The sequence below is a fragment of the Chroicocephalus ridibundus genome, chromosome 7, assembly GCF_963924245.1.
Source record: "Chroicocephalus ridibundus chromosome 7, bChrRid1.1, whole genome shotgun sequence".
In the NCBI taxonomy this organism is placed as follows: domain Eukaryota; kingdom Metazoa; phylum Chordata; class Aves; order Charadriiformes; family Laridae; genus Chroicocephalus; species Chroicocephalus ridibundus.
The window spans coordinates 11263970-11280753 of NC_086290.1; the positions used below are offsets into that span (position 1 = coordinate 11263970).

Sequence of the window (16784 nt, forward strand, 5' to 3'; positions counted from 1 at the left end):
AAGTGGTCTTTGTAAGTGGTTTCCTATTTTAGCTTTAGGAAAGAAAAAGGAAAACACAACAACGGACCTTGACAATGACCAGGGACACCCGTGTGTGGTATTGTTGGGATGAAATAACTGTTTTTCAGGTAAAGCATATTGCCACAGTTACAGCTACTCAGCCATCTTCCCAACCCCACTGAAGCAGGTCTCTTCCAAAATGTCAATATTGGAATCCCCGACGTCTTGAATGGCGATCCTTGGTCAGGCGAAAATGTCATTGCTATCAAAGGGACTTCCACTTGTGGATCCAGAATAGTGTCTCACCCAGGGTCAGAGCCTGGAAGAGCGTCTCTGCTCCCCTCCCGATGCAAAATGTTGTATCGTCCCATAACATTTCCCCTTAGAAGAAGGAAAGCTCCAGCAGGGATGGGTGGGAATTTGAGCTTTGGGCAGAGTTCGTGTCACAGGCACGGTGGACGTCTTCCAAAAGGAGCAGGAAGCCACTTGCACTCTCTATTGAAAATGGCTTTGCTGGAGGCTTTGAGGGGAGCTGCAGTCGTGGTGGAGAAGTCGGGATGATTTTCCTAGCTCCCTTTTCCTCATGATCTTATTTCTTCCACGTCTCTTTTGAAAGCAAGTTACTGCTGGAGTGAACACAAATACAAATAAAGCCAGTAAATAAAAGAAAAACTGAAGCAGATGGGAGCGAGCATAAAAGGGAAGGGAGGAGAAGTTGGGGTTGGCAGAGAGCTCCCCTGGCAGAGGGGAGTCATGTTGAGCCGTTCGCAGAGTCAGGCTTTAGCTATAGATTTCCAGAGCAGGGGCTGGTGGAGCTTTGCAATTCCAGGGGACCCTAATGTTGCTGAAAGGTTCAGGGCTGTGGTAAGGCTGCACTAACCCCCTCCAGCAGGAGTGCATAGATAGGCATCAGTGTCTAATGGGGGCTTTTTCTTCCCACTTTCTCTGCTTCCTATTGCTGCTGTGAGTCCAGCCTTCCTCCCTGGTCTTCGTGTTAACCCTTTCTCCTGCGGGAACCACTGGATTGTGCATTAACTAGCTGCTGCCATAGCCTGGTGCCACCAGCAGATTCTGGGAAAGCCCAAAGCTGATGTGTATGTTTGCGTGTGTGTGTGTGCTTTTTTTTCTTTTTTTTTCCTTTTTTTTTTTTTTTTTTAACTGAAGCGTGTCGTATTTATTAACCCTTTTAACCTGAGTGTAAGCTGCTGAAGAAAAAGACCAATTGTCCTCTTAAAGAAGGAGTGTGGGGTTGTAGCGGTCTGTGGTGCTGACCCAGCCAGCAGCTGCGTTCGTAGCAAACCTTGGCTCCGTTCCCTACTGACCAGATAAAGCCCCTGTCAAAGGCAGCGGGATGCTGAACCAAAATAGGATTTTATGATGATAGCAACATCCTGCGTATGTTTCTGTTGTTTCACAAAAAAAAGAGAGAAGGAAAAAAAATAAAAAATCTGGGATTTCAACCAACCCCAAAGCTGAGAAGCAGCCTTTTAGGGCTGGGGATAAACAAAGCCCATGAAGGCTAGCGCGACCTCAGCAATGAGCATTGCAGGAGCAAGGTTGGAAAGGAGGGATGTGGACATGGCCTGTAATCTGAGTCAGGGCAGGGGAAGGGTAGCCAGACGTTAACGAAGCGCTGGGCACCGGAGGAGATTTCTGGCCGTGCAGTCGGAATCGCTGCGTGCCGGGCTGAGCCAGTCGTCAGCAGGGGAAGGCGGGCTGGAGCACGAGGGAAAACTTTTGACCCTGGAAAATAAATCACAGCCGTGCGCGAGAGGGTTGGAAGGTCCCGAGCTCAGAAGAGGTGCTTGAATGCTTTTGGAGGTGCTGAGCGCCTTCGCTTTCTGAAAATCCGACCTAAATGGCAAACGGAACCCTCAAAAATAGGGGTGATGCTGGTCATTAAAGCTGCCAACAGGGGCCTGCAGCTGGGTCTGTTCAAAGGGTTTTGCCCCTCATCCCCAGTGGGACCATGGCTGGTGCAGCAGCTCCTCCCAGGGCACCCCCTCCTCCCTGAGCAGAAATGAGTTCTCTTCTCCTCGGGGCTGAATCCTCTGCACAAAACTCCCCCGAGTACAGGGAGGGCGAGAGCCGCCTGCCACGGGGCGTACGTGCCGCCGGTAAGGCCCAGCGTGCGCTGGCTTTTGAGAGCGTTATTTATCTTCCGCGCCGCGTTGCCTTTGGGGTTTTGTTCTTTGGCATCTCATTGTCTGGGAGGATCAGAGCTTTTAGAGGTAAATGTTCTGAAAAATTAAAATGTGAGCTTGATGCTGTTAATAAATCAGCTGTCGCAAATCCCAGAGGTTCAATTTTGAACCTACTTTTTGTTATGAAAGGTTTTTGTTTGTTTGTTTCGGTTTTTTTTTTAAAGCATTTCATTCTAAAACGTGCAGATAGGCAGTGATCCCCTGCCCACGGTGGCTGAATCATTGTTTGACATCATTCTTTTCAAACCAGAGGACAAAAAACAGTGATTCATGCAGGAGCCCAGTGACGGCGCAGAACCTGCTCATGCAAAGGTCTGTCCAGCCCCAGGACAAGGCAGGTCTTCAAAGAGGTGCTAACAGGAACTATAAATTAGGCAATCAGTTACATTAATTAGATAAGTAGGGATGTGTGTGTGTTTTAGTCTGTAATGACTCCAGATTCTTTGATCATTAGTGACCAGAAAGTGGATACGTCCTTTTTCTGTCTCAATGGAGTTGGCATGATTTGATCTTTATTTGATTTATATTTTTTTTTTCATTGCAGGGAAACACTGGCATTGTAGTGGGCATGTTTCTGGTGTCTTTTGTCATCCTGGTTGCCCTGGTGACAGTCTTATCTGGAATTGGGGTGTGTGAGAAGTGCAGCTTCGGAAGTGGAGGCGTTTACTTCATGATTTCTACTGTCCTTGGAGGTCGAGTAGGGGGGACCATTGGCCTCCTTTATATTTTTGGCCAGGTAATTAAAAAAAAAAAAAGTTATTTAAAGAAAATTTAGAAAGTTTGCAATGCAGATATTAATCTTGTGCTTTCGTGTGGCCGGAGGTAATTCTCTAAGTAAAATCTGAGTGGTGCTCCGGTGTGCTGGGCAGCATGGGAGAACATCACGGGCAGCATTCAGCCCCGCTCTGCTGCCCAAGAGCAAGCCTGTACATGGCCATACGCCTCCTGGCATGGGTCACAACGGGGTGTCTCAACAAGTGAACCGTGCAGGACATGCCCTCCCATCCCAAAGTATCCCCATAGCCAGGACATGCCCTTGCTGGTGAGAGATTTGACTTAAACCGGAGTGGGAGAGGCTGTGGTGGCCACCTGAAGCCCGAGCGGCTGTGGGCTGGCAGGTTGGCCTTGGTGTGCTCCCTGTGCCCTCAGGGACTGGGCAAGCCTTGGCTGCTTCTCCGGGGGAGCCAGCAGAAGTGGAGCTGGTATGGGAAGAGAGCTGGGCAGCGGTAAGGCCAACAGCTAATTGACTTCTTGAGATCCCAGAGTCTCAGTTCTGGGTTTTCTGAAAGGCCCCAAGGAGCTGTCGTGGTGGTGGAGCACCGAAATACGCAAGTAGTAAACAGAAGGAACGGAAACTAATCTCTTAAACCTGCAGTAACTTAACCCCCTCCCCCCCATAAAGATGTTATGAACAGTATAAAATGTGGTGAGCAGAGAAACATTTTTATTGAGGTTTGTTTTTAACTGACTGGCTTGCAGCAATCTCCGAAAACCCTTAAAAACCCCCAAACCAAAAATAATCCCCTCTTCTCCTTTCACTCCAGATTAAAAGCAAGTGTCCATAAAATGCAAACTGAACACTGTTACAAGCCAAGATATGGAAATGGGCCACACATGAGAATCCTTCCTGTCATATTTTCCACTCTGGCTCTCCGAGCGGACCCCGTCTGGGAAAGCAATCAGGTTGCAGCCTGTCCTGAGGGTCGTAAAAGTCAGGCTGTGGCCCCCCCCCCGGCCCCTGCCTCGGCATCCTGTGGGGGCTGCGGGGTGGGAGCTGGCAGCTCGCTCAGGAACGCTTTGCCCGCTCCCGAAAGCTGATGCCTTTCCCTTCTCGTTGTCCGTGCTTTCTGCCCGACGTGCTTTGCGCCAGCTGCGGGCTGCTCCCCCGCTACGAGATGCTCGTGTAACCTCCGTCACGAGGCGAGTCCAGCCAGAAGTGGGGGTATTCCCCGTTCCCTGGTCTGACTGGGGCAAGTGGGGAATGACCGGCGACATGCTGCTGATGCCCTCAGAGATGAGAGGTGGCTCAGTGCCCTGGGGCTGCTGCAGAGATGGGCTCCTCCTGCATCAGCCAAGGTGAGCTGAGACCCGGTTGGGCTTTGGTGTCCTCCTGGGATGCTCCTGAGGAGAGGCTTAATCAAATTGCCCTAAATAATGCAGCACATGTCTGCTAGGTCCTACGGAGACCGACGGGTGTTTGGTCACCACAGCTCTAACCATGAGGCCAAGGTTTGGTGCTTTTCTCTGCAGTCTCCTTTCCTGGAGTGGTTTGCAGTAGGACCTGTCTGTGCAAGCAGAGGTTTTCCCGGGTCCATCCCTAAAATCCCAAAAGCAAAGATAGTGGCAGCGCTTGTCTGGGTGTTGAGAATCAATTATGTTCCTTGCCCAGCAAAGTGTGTGGTTTACAAAGGCTCGTAAGGGACTGGTTTCTGCAAATTTCAGCCTAGAACTCAGTGCAGCTGTGTGCCCCGACCCGGTTTGCCAGGGATCACAGAGTCACAGAATGGTTGGGGCTGGAAGGGACCTCTGGAGATCAACTAGTCCAACCCCCTGCCAGAGCAGGGTCACCCAGAGCAGGTTGCACAGGAACGCGTCCAGGCGGGTTTTGAATGTCTCCATAGTTGGAGACTCCACCATCTCTCTGGGCAGCCTGTGCCAGTGCTCTGCCACCCCCAAAGTAAAGAAGTTCCTCCTCATGTTTAGGTAGAACTTCCTATGCTGAAGTTTGTGCCCGTTACCCCTTGTCCTGTTGCTGGGCATCACTGAAAAGAGCCTGGCCCCATCCTCCTGACACCCACCCTTTAAGTATTTATAAGTGTTGATAAGATCCCCCCTCAGTCGTCTTTTTTCCAGACTAAAAAGACCCAAATCCCTCAGCCTTTCTTCATAAGAGAGGTGTTCCAGTCCCCTCATCATCTTTGGAGCCCTAATGCCAGGCGCTGGAAAGGCTTGTTGCTGAAATGGCAGCTAGTGGGACCCTCTGGAGGGAAACGTGCTGGTATTTAGGCTTGCTGCCCGGCAGTGGGCTCGGGGGCTGCAGATGTCCCATCCTGTAGACTCCAGGCCATCCCAGGCAGAGTGTGTCCTGCCCTGCAGCGAGAGAAACCAGCGGCTTTCCCAGGAGCTCCGGGGCCACGGCTCGCACACTGCGCTCTCCTCAAAAGTGCAGGCTCCCTTTCAGCAACGGGATGGGGAGCCGGTGAGACACCAGACTTTATATCCAAACTAAACACCGAGTTAAAAATAACCCCTGGGAGGCAACGAAGGGGGAAGCAAACTGCTGTTCTTCAGGCAGGTGTTGAACGGGGACCCTTTCCTTCAGGGAAACAGAAGAAGGGAAGAAACTTAAGTGGTTGACTCATCCTTTTCTCCCGCGAAGAAGCCAGTGTGGTTTCTCCTGGAGCGTTAATGGAGGGTAAATTTTAAAGCCAGTGAAGTGTTGCTGGGCTGCTGGCCCTAGTGCCCAGCCTTCTCTCTTTCCCCGGGCAGCAGGGATGCTGCCCTGGCAGCGTGCTGTCTTACAGCAGTAAGGCTCAGTCCCTCTAGGCCAGAGGAACATTAAAGATTGTAATGTGACAGCGAATGTCTGTCTGTCTGAACAGAAACACCCACCCCAGCCCGGCGTGGGGGGGCTGCAGATGGGCATCCCTCCTTCTCCTGCGGGGCTCTCACAGAGCTCTCTCCTTCAGTGCGTTGCAGGGGCCATGTACATCACTGGCTTTGCGGAGTCCATCGCGGATGTCCTGAGCCTCAGCAACATCTGGGTGGTGCGCGGGATCTCCCTGGCTGTCCTGCTGGGCCTGCTGGGCATCAACCTGGCGGGGGTGAAGTGGATCATCAGGCTCCAGCTCCTGCTGCTCTTCCTGCTGGCCGTCTCGACGCTGGACTTCGTCATCGGGTCCTTTACACACCTTGATCCCGGTAAAACTGGGGGTTCATCACGGTGGGGTCAGGAGGCGTTAATTCCTTGGGGTTTTCTCCTTAGGTGTCCTTGTGAAGTTACACGTCTGGGCAGAGGTAGACTTCAGCGCTTCCAGACATGTCCTTTGCCTTTTAGAGGCAACCCGTAATTTTGCAAGGAGTAAGTGCTTCCGGAGCGTGACTGAGGATGGCTCACTAATTTGGGTGTTTAACCTCAGGAATCGAGCTCTCGGTGTGTGCGCTTGTTATACTTGTCTTGCACTCGGAGGTTTCCTAACGAGAGCGGCTGTGTTTGTGGTCGCTGTTTGTGGCCTTCTGCTGTCCAACTCTGCATTGAGCATTGTGCCCACGAAAACAGAGGATTGTGACTTGGCATTAAGGAGATCTTCTCCCCAGAGACCCCTGAGGTCACGCAGAGCCTGGCTGTGGTGAGAAGTGCCGCCAGCGCTGACCCTGGGCTGCACACCCCTGGATTTGCTGCCCGGGGCCGTGTTGGGGAGCTGAGGAGGGAGCTGGGTGGGCTGGGGCAGGTGACTGCTGGGGTTTCAAGGAGCCGTGGGTGCAAGTCTGCCCCGTTAACCTTCCCCAGCCTTGACTTCAGCCTGCAGCGGCGGCTCCAGCTTGGGCAAAGCCAAGGTTCGGGGCTCCCACCTGCAGCCCTGTTTGCACCCCGGGTCCCCTTCCCGTCCCTCTGTCCTCATCCCGAGAGCGTTGGCAGGGAAACACATCTCAAGACACGTGGAGTTGCGGTGGAAGGGGTCCATGAGTGCTGCAGCCGCCGCTCCAGCAATAACGAAGTGTAATTAGCTGAGTAAACAGAAGGTGTCACCTTCTTCTTGGCTTCCCCTGTGTCCAGCAGCACCTTAGGGGGTTGCACGGGACCTGCTAAAGTTGATTTAAAGGAAAGATCTTCGGTTTTGATTTAGTCAGGATTCAGCTGCCAAGTCGGGCAGCAGGAGGTAAGTCGTGTAGGTGTTCGTAGTGCCGATGGCGCACTGTCTTTTCACACTGCTGCTGTTTTGTGCTGCTGGTACGGTGTAGAAGGACGGTGGGGTCGGGGCAGAAGCTGCTCCTCTCTCGGAGAGAGCCTTGGGGAAAAGCGTTTGCATTTTCTGTTTAGCGTGTACAAAATGCCCCAAATGGAAGCCGGCAAAAGTCTCAGCAGACACTTGGAAATGAGAACGAAGCGAGGACGGTTGTGCTCAGTGTGGCGTGTTTTGCGGAGAAAGCAACTGACCTGCTCCAAACAGCTGTGTTTCATAGGAAGTTGTTTTCTAAAGGAAATGGGGGGGGGGGGGGGGAGAGTTTGAATTTTGGTTGTGCTCTGAGGACACCTTTAACGTCGACCTAGAGACCTTTCTAGTAGTAGACAGAAAATGAATGCTTGGAGTGAGAGCTGGTGGTAGGAAAGTGAACATGGGACTGGGAGGAGAGAGTAAGAGGAATACGAACATCAGCAGAGGACATGCCCAAGTGGAGGTCAACGTAGTCATCTTTGATTTCCTCCATTGCCGAGCACTATCTCATTTTCTTCTGACAGAAAATAGAGAAAGGAAGGGAAACAAGGCGACTGGGCACTGCAGATGCTGCAGGTTAGCTGTGCCTGGCTGAAGAGAGAAGGGTTTCCAATGGGTTGGGCTGATGGTGGCCAGATTGAAGCCCCAAACACCAGTACCCCAGAGCAGCATTGCCCGTACTGTGGGACCTACAGTGGGGACCATACCCCGACCCTAAGGCTGGCTGGGGAGAGCTGTGGGTTTCTCTGCTTTTACAGACTGCTTCTGTGTGAGAGAACTGTTTCAAGCCCAGGCTGAACGGTTGGTTCCTCCCAAGTCCTGCATTTCCCCAGAAGGCCTCTGAGTGGTGTGTCAGCACCAACGCTGAGTGCCGGGCTTCAAGAAGCCTCCTCGCTCTGTCTTGCACTGCTTTCTGCAGGGCATGGATCATGGATGGATGCCTGTCTCTTGGGTGGGATTGCATCCGTCAGCAAAGCATCCCTCCGGCAAAGCAAGCGCAGGAGGGTGCGGGTGGGACTTGCAGGTGTCGGTGACGCCCCATCCTTTGAGATTCGGCTGGTGGCAGTGGTGGGGTGCTGTGAATCAGAGCCCAGCACCCGGGGAAGCATTTGAGAGCGCTTTGAGATGGGCAGCCGACTGAGATATTAATTATCCTCAGCCTTGGGCAAAATACTGCATCTTCCATTCCGTTCTTCTGTTCTTGCCCGCTGTGCTTTAGCTGCATCCTTTCCCGCCCCGAGCACGGGTGATCCGCTCTCTGCAGCCATCGGAGCAGGCAGTTGCTTTGGGTCTGGTTCAGCGACTGAGATGCGAAGGGCAGTGTGCAGGGAGAAGTGATTTTTGGGGACAGACCTGTGAGCTGGGAAGATTTCGGTTGACATCTTGCCTGGGTTGCTGCCTTGTTTTATGAGAGGTTTATGGGGTTTCAGTTCACAGCCTTGGGTCTCCGTCTCCGAACCTGTAAAATGGCCTTGTGCGAACATCCTGCCTTTCCTGTTCCTACCATGGCAGCCTTTTCCCTCACTTAACATTTCCAAGTGCTGCGCACATACCAAAGGACTGTGCATCTGCCAAGCAGCAGTTATTTGGATTTAAATAATCTCCAGGAATGCCTGTCCATCTTGAAGGTCTTAAACGGCTGCCTTTGTGTGGTTGCGCTGGGTGGAGTCCCCTGCTCTTCTCCCCATTCCCTCAGCTCACACCCAGGCACACACCAAATCGGATATTGTCCAAGCACTCACTCCCTTCCTGTGGTTTGCCTTTATTTTTAGTTTGAGGACGGAGCGTGTTTACACAAAAGGGGGCTTCTCGGCAGGGCTTCCCGCTGCTTTTTCTCCTTTTCTCTCCATTGCGGTGGCTCGCTCCCGCTCCGAGAGCCGGCCGGGCTCCTGCAGCCCGGAGCTGGGGCTGGAGGATCTGAGCGGCTCCAGCGGACAGGGAATGCACTGGGTCCCTTGTCCAGATGCCGGTGACCCCGCTGAGAGTGCAGGCAGGGCTGCCTGCTGCTCCCTGCCAGGCTGCGGCGTCCCTCTGCCTGGCCCCGAGGGCTTTTGCTCCTTTCCGCAGGGTGTGTGTGGGGGATTTTTTTTGGAGTTAATCCCAAATCCTCCCCTTGGCTCTGGCTGGCGCTTCCCCCAGGGACGGGTCACGGTCCCAGGCTGGGATCTTGGCCAGGGGTGGGCAGCGAGGAGAGGGGCTCCCGGTGCTGCCTGAAAACCAGCCTCCTTGAGCTGTCTCTGGCCACTCACCTTAAAATTCAGTCCCACCTCCAGAAATGGAAACCCCCATGCTCCTTCCTTGGGATGGGAAACGTCCGTATTCTCTTTCTCCCCAGGCATAGCTTAGTGTTTTTACCAAACCTAACGCAGGTGAATTGAAATCAGGCAGCGCTTGGCTTCTCAACCCATAACTAAGCCAGACCCGTGGTAGCAATACGGGGTTTTTCTGGCTTGTGTATGTTTGCATTTTAACTCTGGAGGTCCATGCCTCAAAATCAGCCTGAATTATCTTGGGGGGGGGGCGGCGAATGTAAAGGAGAGGATGCTCCTTTCCGTGACCAGCTCCTCAGAACAGTATGTGAAACTTTTTGGCCTCTTCATGTCCCGAATGTTAGAGTCATGGAAAAAGAAGATAAGCCCGCCGTTAATGCCCACATTTTTATTTTCCTAGCATATCTCTGCTAATTTTTGTGTAGGGTGACTCCCAAATACTCCCTTTCAATTAGGCGCCTGCTTTCCTGTTTTGGCAGCGGCTCTCAGGTGCCCTGTTGAAACAGAGCGGCTGCGGGAGCGCATCGGGGGGGGTGGTGGTGGTTGTTGGGGGGAGAGCTGGTGTTAATTTGGTCGCACTTTGTTGGGGAGATGAAAGGAATCGCCATGTGAGCGAAAGAGGCCTGACAACAGCATCTTAAGTGCCTGGGGGAAAAAAAATAAAATTCTTTTGTTGGGAATGCAATAATTAGGTCCTCTTGGGCTGGGAACCCCCCCTGCCCCATCCTGCAGCAGATGGTACCGTGGGGTTGGGGCGAGCGTGGAGCCCAGCTGGGAAACCCGGGTAGTTCATTTCCCAGGGACACGGGGAGGCTTGAAAGGCGCGTTGCTGTCAGGGTGCCCCTGCTTGGGATTATTTTCCATGCAAACCACATCCTTCATCGCACCCACTTGGGTTTTAGCTTCCCAAAGCTGCTCACACAGAGCGCAGAAAACACATTTATTATTCTCGCTTCTCCCTCCGAGGATGAGTCCTTTGGACCATTCATCCCCCGCAGGCGTCCCGTGGCCGAGCCAGGGGAGCTGATGCTCTGCCGTGGGTACCACTGGTGAGGAGCTGCAGGAGAGGAGCTTCGCCTGGGGCCGCTCCAGCAGACGGGGAACCTGCAATTGTTAAAGTGATTTATATATATAAACACTCCAGTGTTGTAAAGATCCCTCAAACGGTGCCTCGGGGGCTTTGATAGATTGAATTAATTAGGTATATTCTCACATTTTTAATGTGAAAGTGATCAAAGCGTCCTAATCAGGGGCTTTTGCTTGGCTCTGGGTTGTTTTATTGTATTTTTGGGTACGAGGGGTGTGCCCCATTTTCATAAGAGAGGGTGCAGGAAGGATGTGTGTGTCAGAAGAAGATCTGCAACGAATCCCAGAGGCTTTATCCAGGCTGATTGCTGACTTCCTGGCCTGAGACACATCTGGAAACTGGCATCAAGTTCCAAGTAGAAATCACCGAGCGAGTGTCAGCAGAAAAAAAAAAAAATAATCCCACTTTGCTACCGAACAAGGTAGACACCGTAGTGAATAAAAGCAGGAGGCTGCTAATACGCTCTTTATTTATTAAAAAACATGGGATTGCTTTCCCCAGGTTTTTCCAATTATAGCGCATTGAATGGCCCTGACATCACTCTTGAGCCGGGGCCAGCCTATTCAACAGTCTGGCGAAGACATTTATTAACTGGTTACCTGCCAATTGTCTGGGCTAGGAGCTGCGGGACAGATGTGTTTTGAAAAGTGATAACATTGTTAGGGGCCTTATTTAGATAGTGAGAGGAAAGCTACACCACTCTGTCCGGGCTCTCTGAAGTAGGTATTTAAAGCAGTTTATTTTTAAAAAAAAAAAAAAGAAAAGAAAAAGTAGAAAAAATGAGGTTGGGATGTAACTTTGCGGCATGGTTCCACTCTGCTGCCCTGTTTGTAGGTAGGTTTTCACGGTGTTTCCTCGCTGGAGGACACCTGGCAGTAGGATGCTGTTGAGGAGCAGTGGTCTCGCCTGCCGATGGATGCTCGGAGTGTCGGAACAGCTGCTGCTCCTCGCCGGGGGCCGGGGCTGGCATCCCAGAGCCAGGCGGGATTTCTGAGCCCACCACCCTGAGCATCTCCGAGGAGGTGGGTAAGGAGGAGGGGAGGAGGTCTCAGAGCCTGCGGGTCCCTGCCCTCCTACGCCCGCCGGGCTGTGCTGGGGGTGCCATATGCATCTAACCTGCTCTTAAGTATTTCCGGCAATGGATCCTCCGCTGCATCCCTGGGGACCCGTCTCCAGTCGCAGCTATCCTGAGCTAAGCCCCGCTTCCTGCAGCCCAAACCCACCGCTTTGGGTCTCTCGAGGACTTGGGGACCAGCTGGGTGTCCTTCCTTTCTGCGTTAAACCACCTTGCTTGGAAGACTTCTTGTGCTCTGCTTTGGTCTTCTCTTCTCCAGGCTGAGCCGTCCGAGGGGGCACGTGGGGCCTGGGAGCGAGCAGCCCTCTGCCGCCTGTGCTGAGGAGGAGGAAGGTCCTGGCCTCCCTCGGCACCCCAAAATGTGCCGCGGCACAGTGCCGTCCGGGCAGGGCTGGCCCAGGTCCATCCCTGGAGCGGGAGGGGGTTTGCTGAGGCTGTCACGGGTTTAAACTTGCTTAATGGGTAATACTGCTCCTGATTTATCCAGGAGATTTTGTAGGCGGTTGGTTTAACCTTTAATTTCTTTGCTGTTCCCCTGCGAGGCGACGCTAAGCTCGTCTTCCTAGAGCTTGTAAAGAAATCCTGAAATGCCTCGTCTGGCTTTGTCCCCCACTGGACGCTGCCTTCACGTGGGCTTTCCCCACCCGCTCCCCCCATAAAACCTCCCATGCAGGCTCTCTGTTTAGCAGTGACTTGTTTAATGCTAGAGACCTAATAAATCTGACTGGCTCGAGGAAGATATATATCATCCCATAATCTCTCCATCTCTCCCCGTTGCTTTGTTTAAACAGGACAGCTTTATTTAATTGCATTGATTTTTTTTCTTTTTTTTTCTTTTTTTGGTGACACTACATAATTGTTTTCAAATGATGGAGGTATTTTACCTCCTCTTTTTTCATTCCCCTGGTGCTTAATTCCAGTCACAGTTCAGTTGTGCCCTGAATCAGCTTTCCTTATTTAAGGATTTAATTTATGAAGATAATTTCTAGATACTAGATTCTTTCTCCAGCCGCTTCACTTCTAGTTCGCATTCTTCCCCTAAGCTAAAGAGAAGACTTTGCATGGGACACAGGTCTTTATCTACTGCTCATCATCTTCTCTGCTGGCTTGTGTTAACAATTTTTGGCCTTTTTTGCCTGCAGGTAAGAGATTTTAGCCTGGTTGTGCCTTCGCTGGCCTGGATGACGGCCTGGTGGTTCTTGCTGGTTTTCTTTTCTACTCAAAGGGGAAATGCATTTGTTGAAAAACGTGATTTTGGTAGGGAAAATGTATTCTCCGATTTAAACTGAATTCAATTAATAGTTTCAAACAAACAAAAAAAAAATCCTTTTAAGGGACAACATCTTGCTCAACCTTTCCACAATCAAACACTGTTTGATTTCCTGTTTGATTTGCAGTTTGAAACTAGCCTTGAAGCTGTAGCTGTGTGTGTGGTATAGAGGATAACGAGAACCTCCCCAAAATAAAATCAAAGTATTGTTTTGGACAGAGAATCAAAACATCAACAGACGGAGTAGTTTTCTTTTGAAAATACCATTGTCATCTGCATAATATATCCCTAACTTGGAAGTACGGGATGACCTCATCATGAGTATGGCAGAAGGCTCTGTAGACCATGGCAGAAGGCTCTGTAGACCGTGGCAGGGTCCGGTGGATTATGTTACATTTTGGTCAACTACTTTCCTTTGAAAGATGGGGATTTGATCGACAGGGATTGGGCTTTGTCCCAAGCAATACACGGAGCGGCTCCGAGTTAGAAAGGAGGTCACTCCAACGAGCCCAAAGGATGTGTGTCATCGCTGCTGCTGCTCAAATACCCTCCATTTTCCTCCCATTGTTGCGCCTTGACTCAGCCTAAATTCTGATTTCTCAAGGCTGGGCTTTTTCATCGGAGAAGTTCTGCAGAGCCTCCCTCAACCAGGGACTCTGGGCCTGACTTCCAAGGAATACCACTCTATAATTAATAATAATATCCCATTGATGCAAACTATTTTCCTAGAAAAAGGGTGAAGCAAGGAACATTTTACTTCTCGTCCTCTTTGTAGTGAATAAAACCCATTTCCTCTGGCTGGTTGGAATACCGCTGAACAAGCCAGGTGGCGGATACCACATCAAAAAATAAAATAGCAGTGGAAGGATTTTATATATTACGGCAAGTCTAGTGCTTCGCATTAAATAATATAAAGCACAAGTGGACTTTATATAAAGTTGAAATACCCGTGTTAAAGTCTCTTCCTTTTTTCTCCTAACCAAAATTTCAGATATTCCACCTACAGAAATTATACATTTTTTTGCTTTTTAAAAAAAAATAATTAAAACCCAACAACCTGTACAGACAGAGTAAGTGTCAAAGGACTCTGCTAGCTACTGCCATGGGCACATTCCTGAGTTTTCCTTTATTTAAGCAGTGCTGAGGCACCGGAGTTCCGTGATGAGGAGCTGCCTGTGTGGGCGCTTTTGGGCTCTGTGTGTCCTCTTTTGTACACTGGTGGTTTTTCACTTCTCTGTCCTCTTGAGAAGCCGAGGTGGAGATAAAGCAGGCGCATGGGAGCTGGGCAGAAATTAGTGTTTCCCCGCACCCAGCCCAGTCCCACAGGAGCCACGACGTGGCTGGGGAGAGCTCAGGGGAAGTGTCAGCTGCTTCACGATTTGAGAGAGGTGACAGCATCCTGCAGATGAAAATTGCCCTGTTAGCTAAATATGAACATTGGAGACCAATTTAAGCAGCTCCCTTTGTTTATTTTGCCTTCTGTGCTATTTATAGCTGTTGGCCAGGACCCCTTATTGCAGGCCCGTTGGCTTTAGGGAGAGGAGGATGCTCGTGACCTGGTGGCTCTGATGGTCGGGATGCTCTGAGGTCCCCAGACCGGGAGAAGATTGGGGTGGCGTGCGAGTGCATTTACTGGGGGTCAGACACCCCTAGGGCTTGAGTCCCCTTCTCGGGGTCTACAGAATCACAGAACAGTAGGGGTTGGAAGGGGACTTCTGAGATCATCCAGTCCAACCCCCTGCCAGGGCAGGGTCACGTAGAGCAGTTGCACAGGAACGCGTCCAGGTGGGTTTTGAATATCTCCAGAGACGGAGACTCCACCACCTCTCTGGGCAGCCTGTGCCAGTGCCCTGTCTCCCTCAAAGTAAAGAAGTTTTTCCTCATGTTGAGATGGAATTTCCTGTGTTCCAGCTTGTGCCCCTTGCCCCTTGCCCTGTCGCCGGGCACCACTGAAAAGAGCCTGGCCCCATACTCTAGTCACCCGCCCTTGAGATCCTTATAAGCATCGATGGGATCCGCTCTCAGTCTTCTCTCCTCCAGGCTAAACAGTCTCCAAGCCTGATGAGCTGGGCAGAGGGGGAGGATGCGAATACTTGGGTTTGCCAAGTATGCAAAGGACTGGTGGTCCCTGAGTGAGTTCTTTTGCAGGTTTCCTCAAACAGATCGCCCTCCAGCGCTTCTGCTCTAGGATTTCTTGCTCGCTTGAGGGTTTTCAGTGCACAAGTGCTTCTCCCTGCGTCCTGTAAGACAGCAGAACATTGCACCGGCTGGTGTTAGACCTCTCTCCAAGAGCATCCTGCGGCAGGCCATGCTGCTGAAACCCCAAGCAACCTGAGAAGAGGTCGCCCTTCTGCGTCCGGAGACTTCGGAGAGGAGCAAGACAGGAAAATAGACAGTGAGTGCTTCCCCTCGACAGCGCTGTCAGTCCCCATGCTTGCTAATTTGTCTGTTCAACCGAGAAATATTTATGCAGGGGGGTGATTCATCGCCCTGCAGCAAGGTTGCTGGCAGCCACCGGTGTGATGCCTGTCTCCGTGCTGGTGATGGAAACGTGACCAAAATACCCCATTTTTGTCCCCGTTTGCAGTGGCCGGGCCGGGCAGGTGCAGTGGAGGGTGGTTTTCGGGAGAGGGTTAATGGTGGGATCCCTCGGAGCCTGCGGCAGCAGGAAGCCGTTATTGTGTGTTGACTTTAAACAGGAGGTTTGGGAGATCAGCTCTGGAGCAGAAAACAGGGGATCGGGAGGAACAAACACTCGCTGCTTCAGAAGGGCGGCGATTTCCTTTCGGGTAAACACGTCATTAATCTCAGGGAGCACATTCTTTTCCATCAAAAGATAAGGGATTCGAGTTGCCTTTCTCAGGGCTTGGCCTTTTTAGATTGTTTTAACTGTGGCTTTCACTCCTTCAATTACAGACTTTACATAATCTCTCATTTTGGGTTTGCCGGGCTTATTATGGGTGCAGAGAAAGTCTTGGGCAAGGGAACTCCTTTCCTTCTCTTTTTAAAATTGCTCTGATCCTTCTCCCCTCCACAATCGTCCTGCCAAATTTTTTTTTTTTCACTAAAACCTGTCTGGTTTTTGCTACTTGCAGCTCTGACGAATTTGAAACATAAGTGTGCTGTTTGTCCTGATTTATGAAGCCATCTACCCTAGTGCTAGCGATAAAATAGGAGCTTATTTGTGCACCGCGAGTGGAAAAATAGTCATGGGCTCCTCTCCCCACCCTGGGCTGCCTCTTGCTGCTCAACTTGACTTTGGCATTTTTGAGGACACTGCTTGCCATGGCCGGCGAGACACGGGGAGATGCTGGCTATGGCACCCAATGCTTAATTTTCAGCTGGCACCCTCCTGCTGGCATGGGGAGACAGCAGGCATTCCCGCTGCCTGTGGCAATCTGCAGTCGCTCTGAGCTCTTTTGATAGTCAATGTGTTTAACTGGGATTTAGGGAGGAAATTACAGAGGGAATTTAGTCCCTTCCCGTTCCTACCTCCTCTTCTTCCCAGCACTTTGTGCTGAGGGCTGCCAGCAGCTCCCGCATCCCCCGTCTCTCGGTGCCCCGGCAGCTCCAGCAGATGCTCTGCCATCTTTCTGCGCTGATCTGGCAGTGTGGCCACGTGCTGTTGTGTTAATTGCGTAGTAGCTGCGTTTTTATCACTGCGTAATCACTGACCTGCCTGTATTCCAAAATTCCTCTCTATTTTTAAGACCACCTAGTTTAAGACTCCCAAAGCAGAAATGCTGAGGCTGTGGGAGCTGTCAGCAGGTAGGAGGTGGCCCTGAGGACTGAGGCGAACCCAAGGCATGACGTCATTTATGACACGTGGAGGGCTAATCTGCAGGGACAGGTTTCAGAAGTCTTGTGTTTGCTCTTCTCTGGGCTGCGGAGCTGTGCTGCTGCCCACAAGTCCTGCATGGAGCAGACGTGCTCCTGGCTCA

At 51.4% G+C, this 16784-nt stretch overlaps 1 protein-coding gene across 5 annotated transcripts in view; it reads left to right on the plus strand.

Moving 5' to 3' along the window:
- Nucleotides 1-16784, plus strand: part of SLC12A8 (solute carrier family 12 member 8) — a 56546-nt gene that overhangs the window by 6555 nt on the left and 33207 nt on the right. For all 5 annotated transcript variants that reach the window (XR_010072066.1, XR_010072067.1, XM_063342052.1 and 2 more), the window contains exons 4-5: nt 2749-2940; nt 5894-6125. Coding sequence is in view for 3 of the 5 variants with exons in the window: in XM_063342052.1 (XP_063198122.1) it covers nt 2749-2940; nt 5894-6125 (424 nt within the window). In the remaining 2 variants the exon portion in view is untranslated. The remainder of the gene's footprint in view (nt 1-2748; nt 2941-5893; nt 6126-16784) is intronic.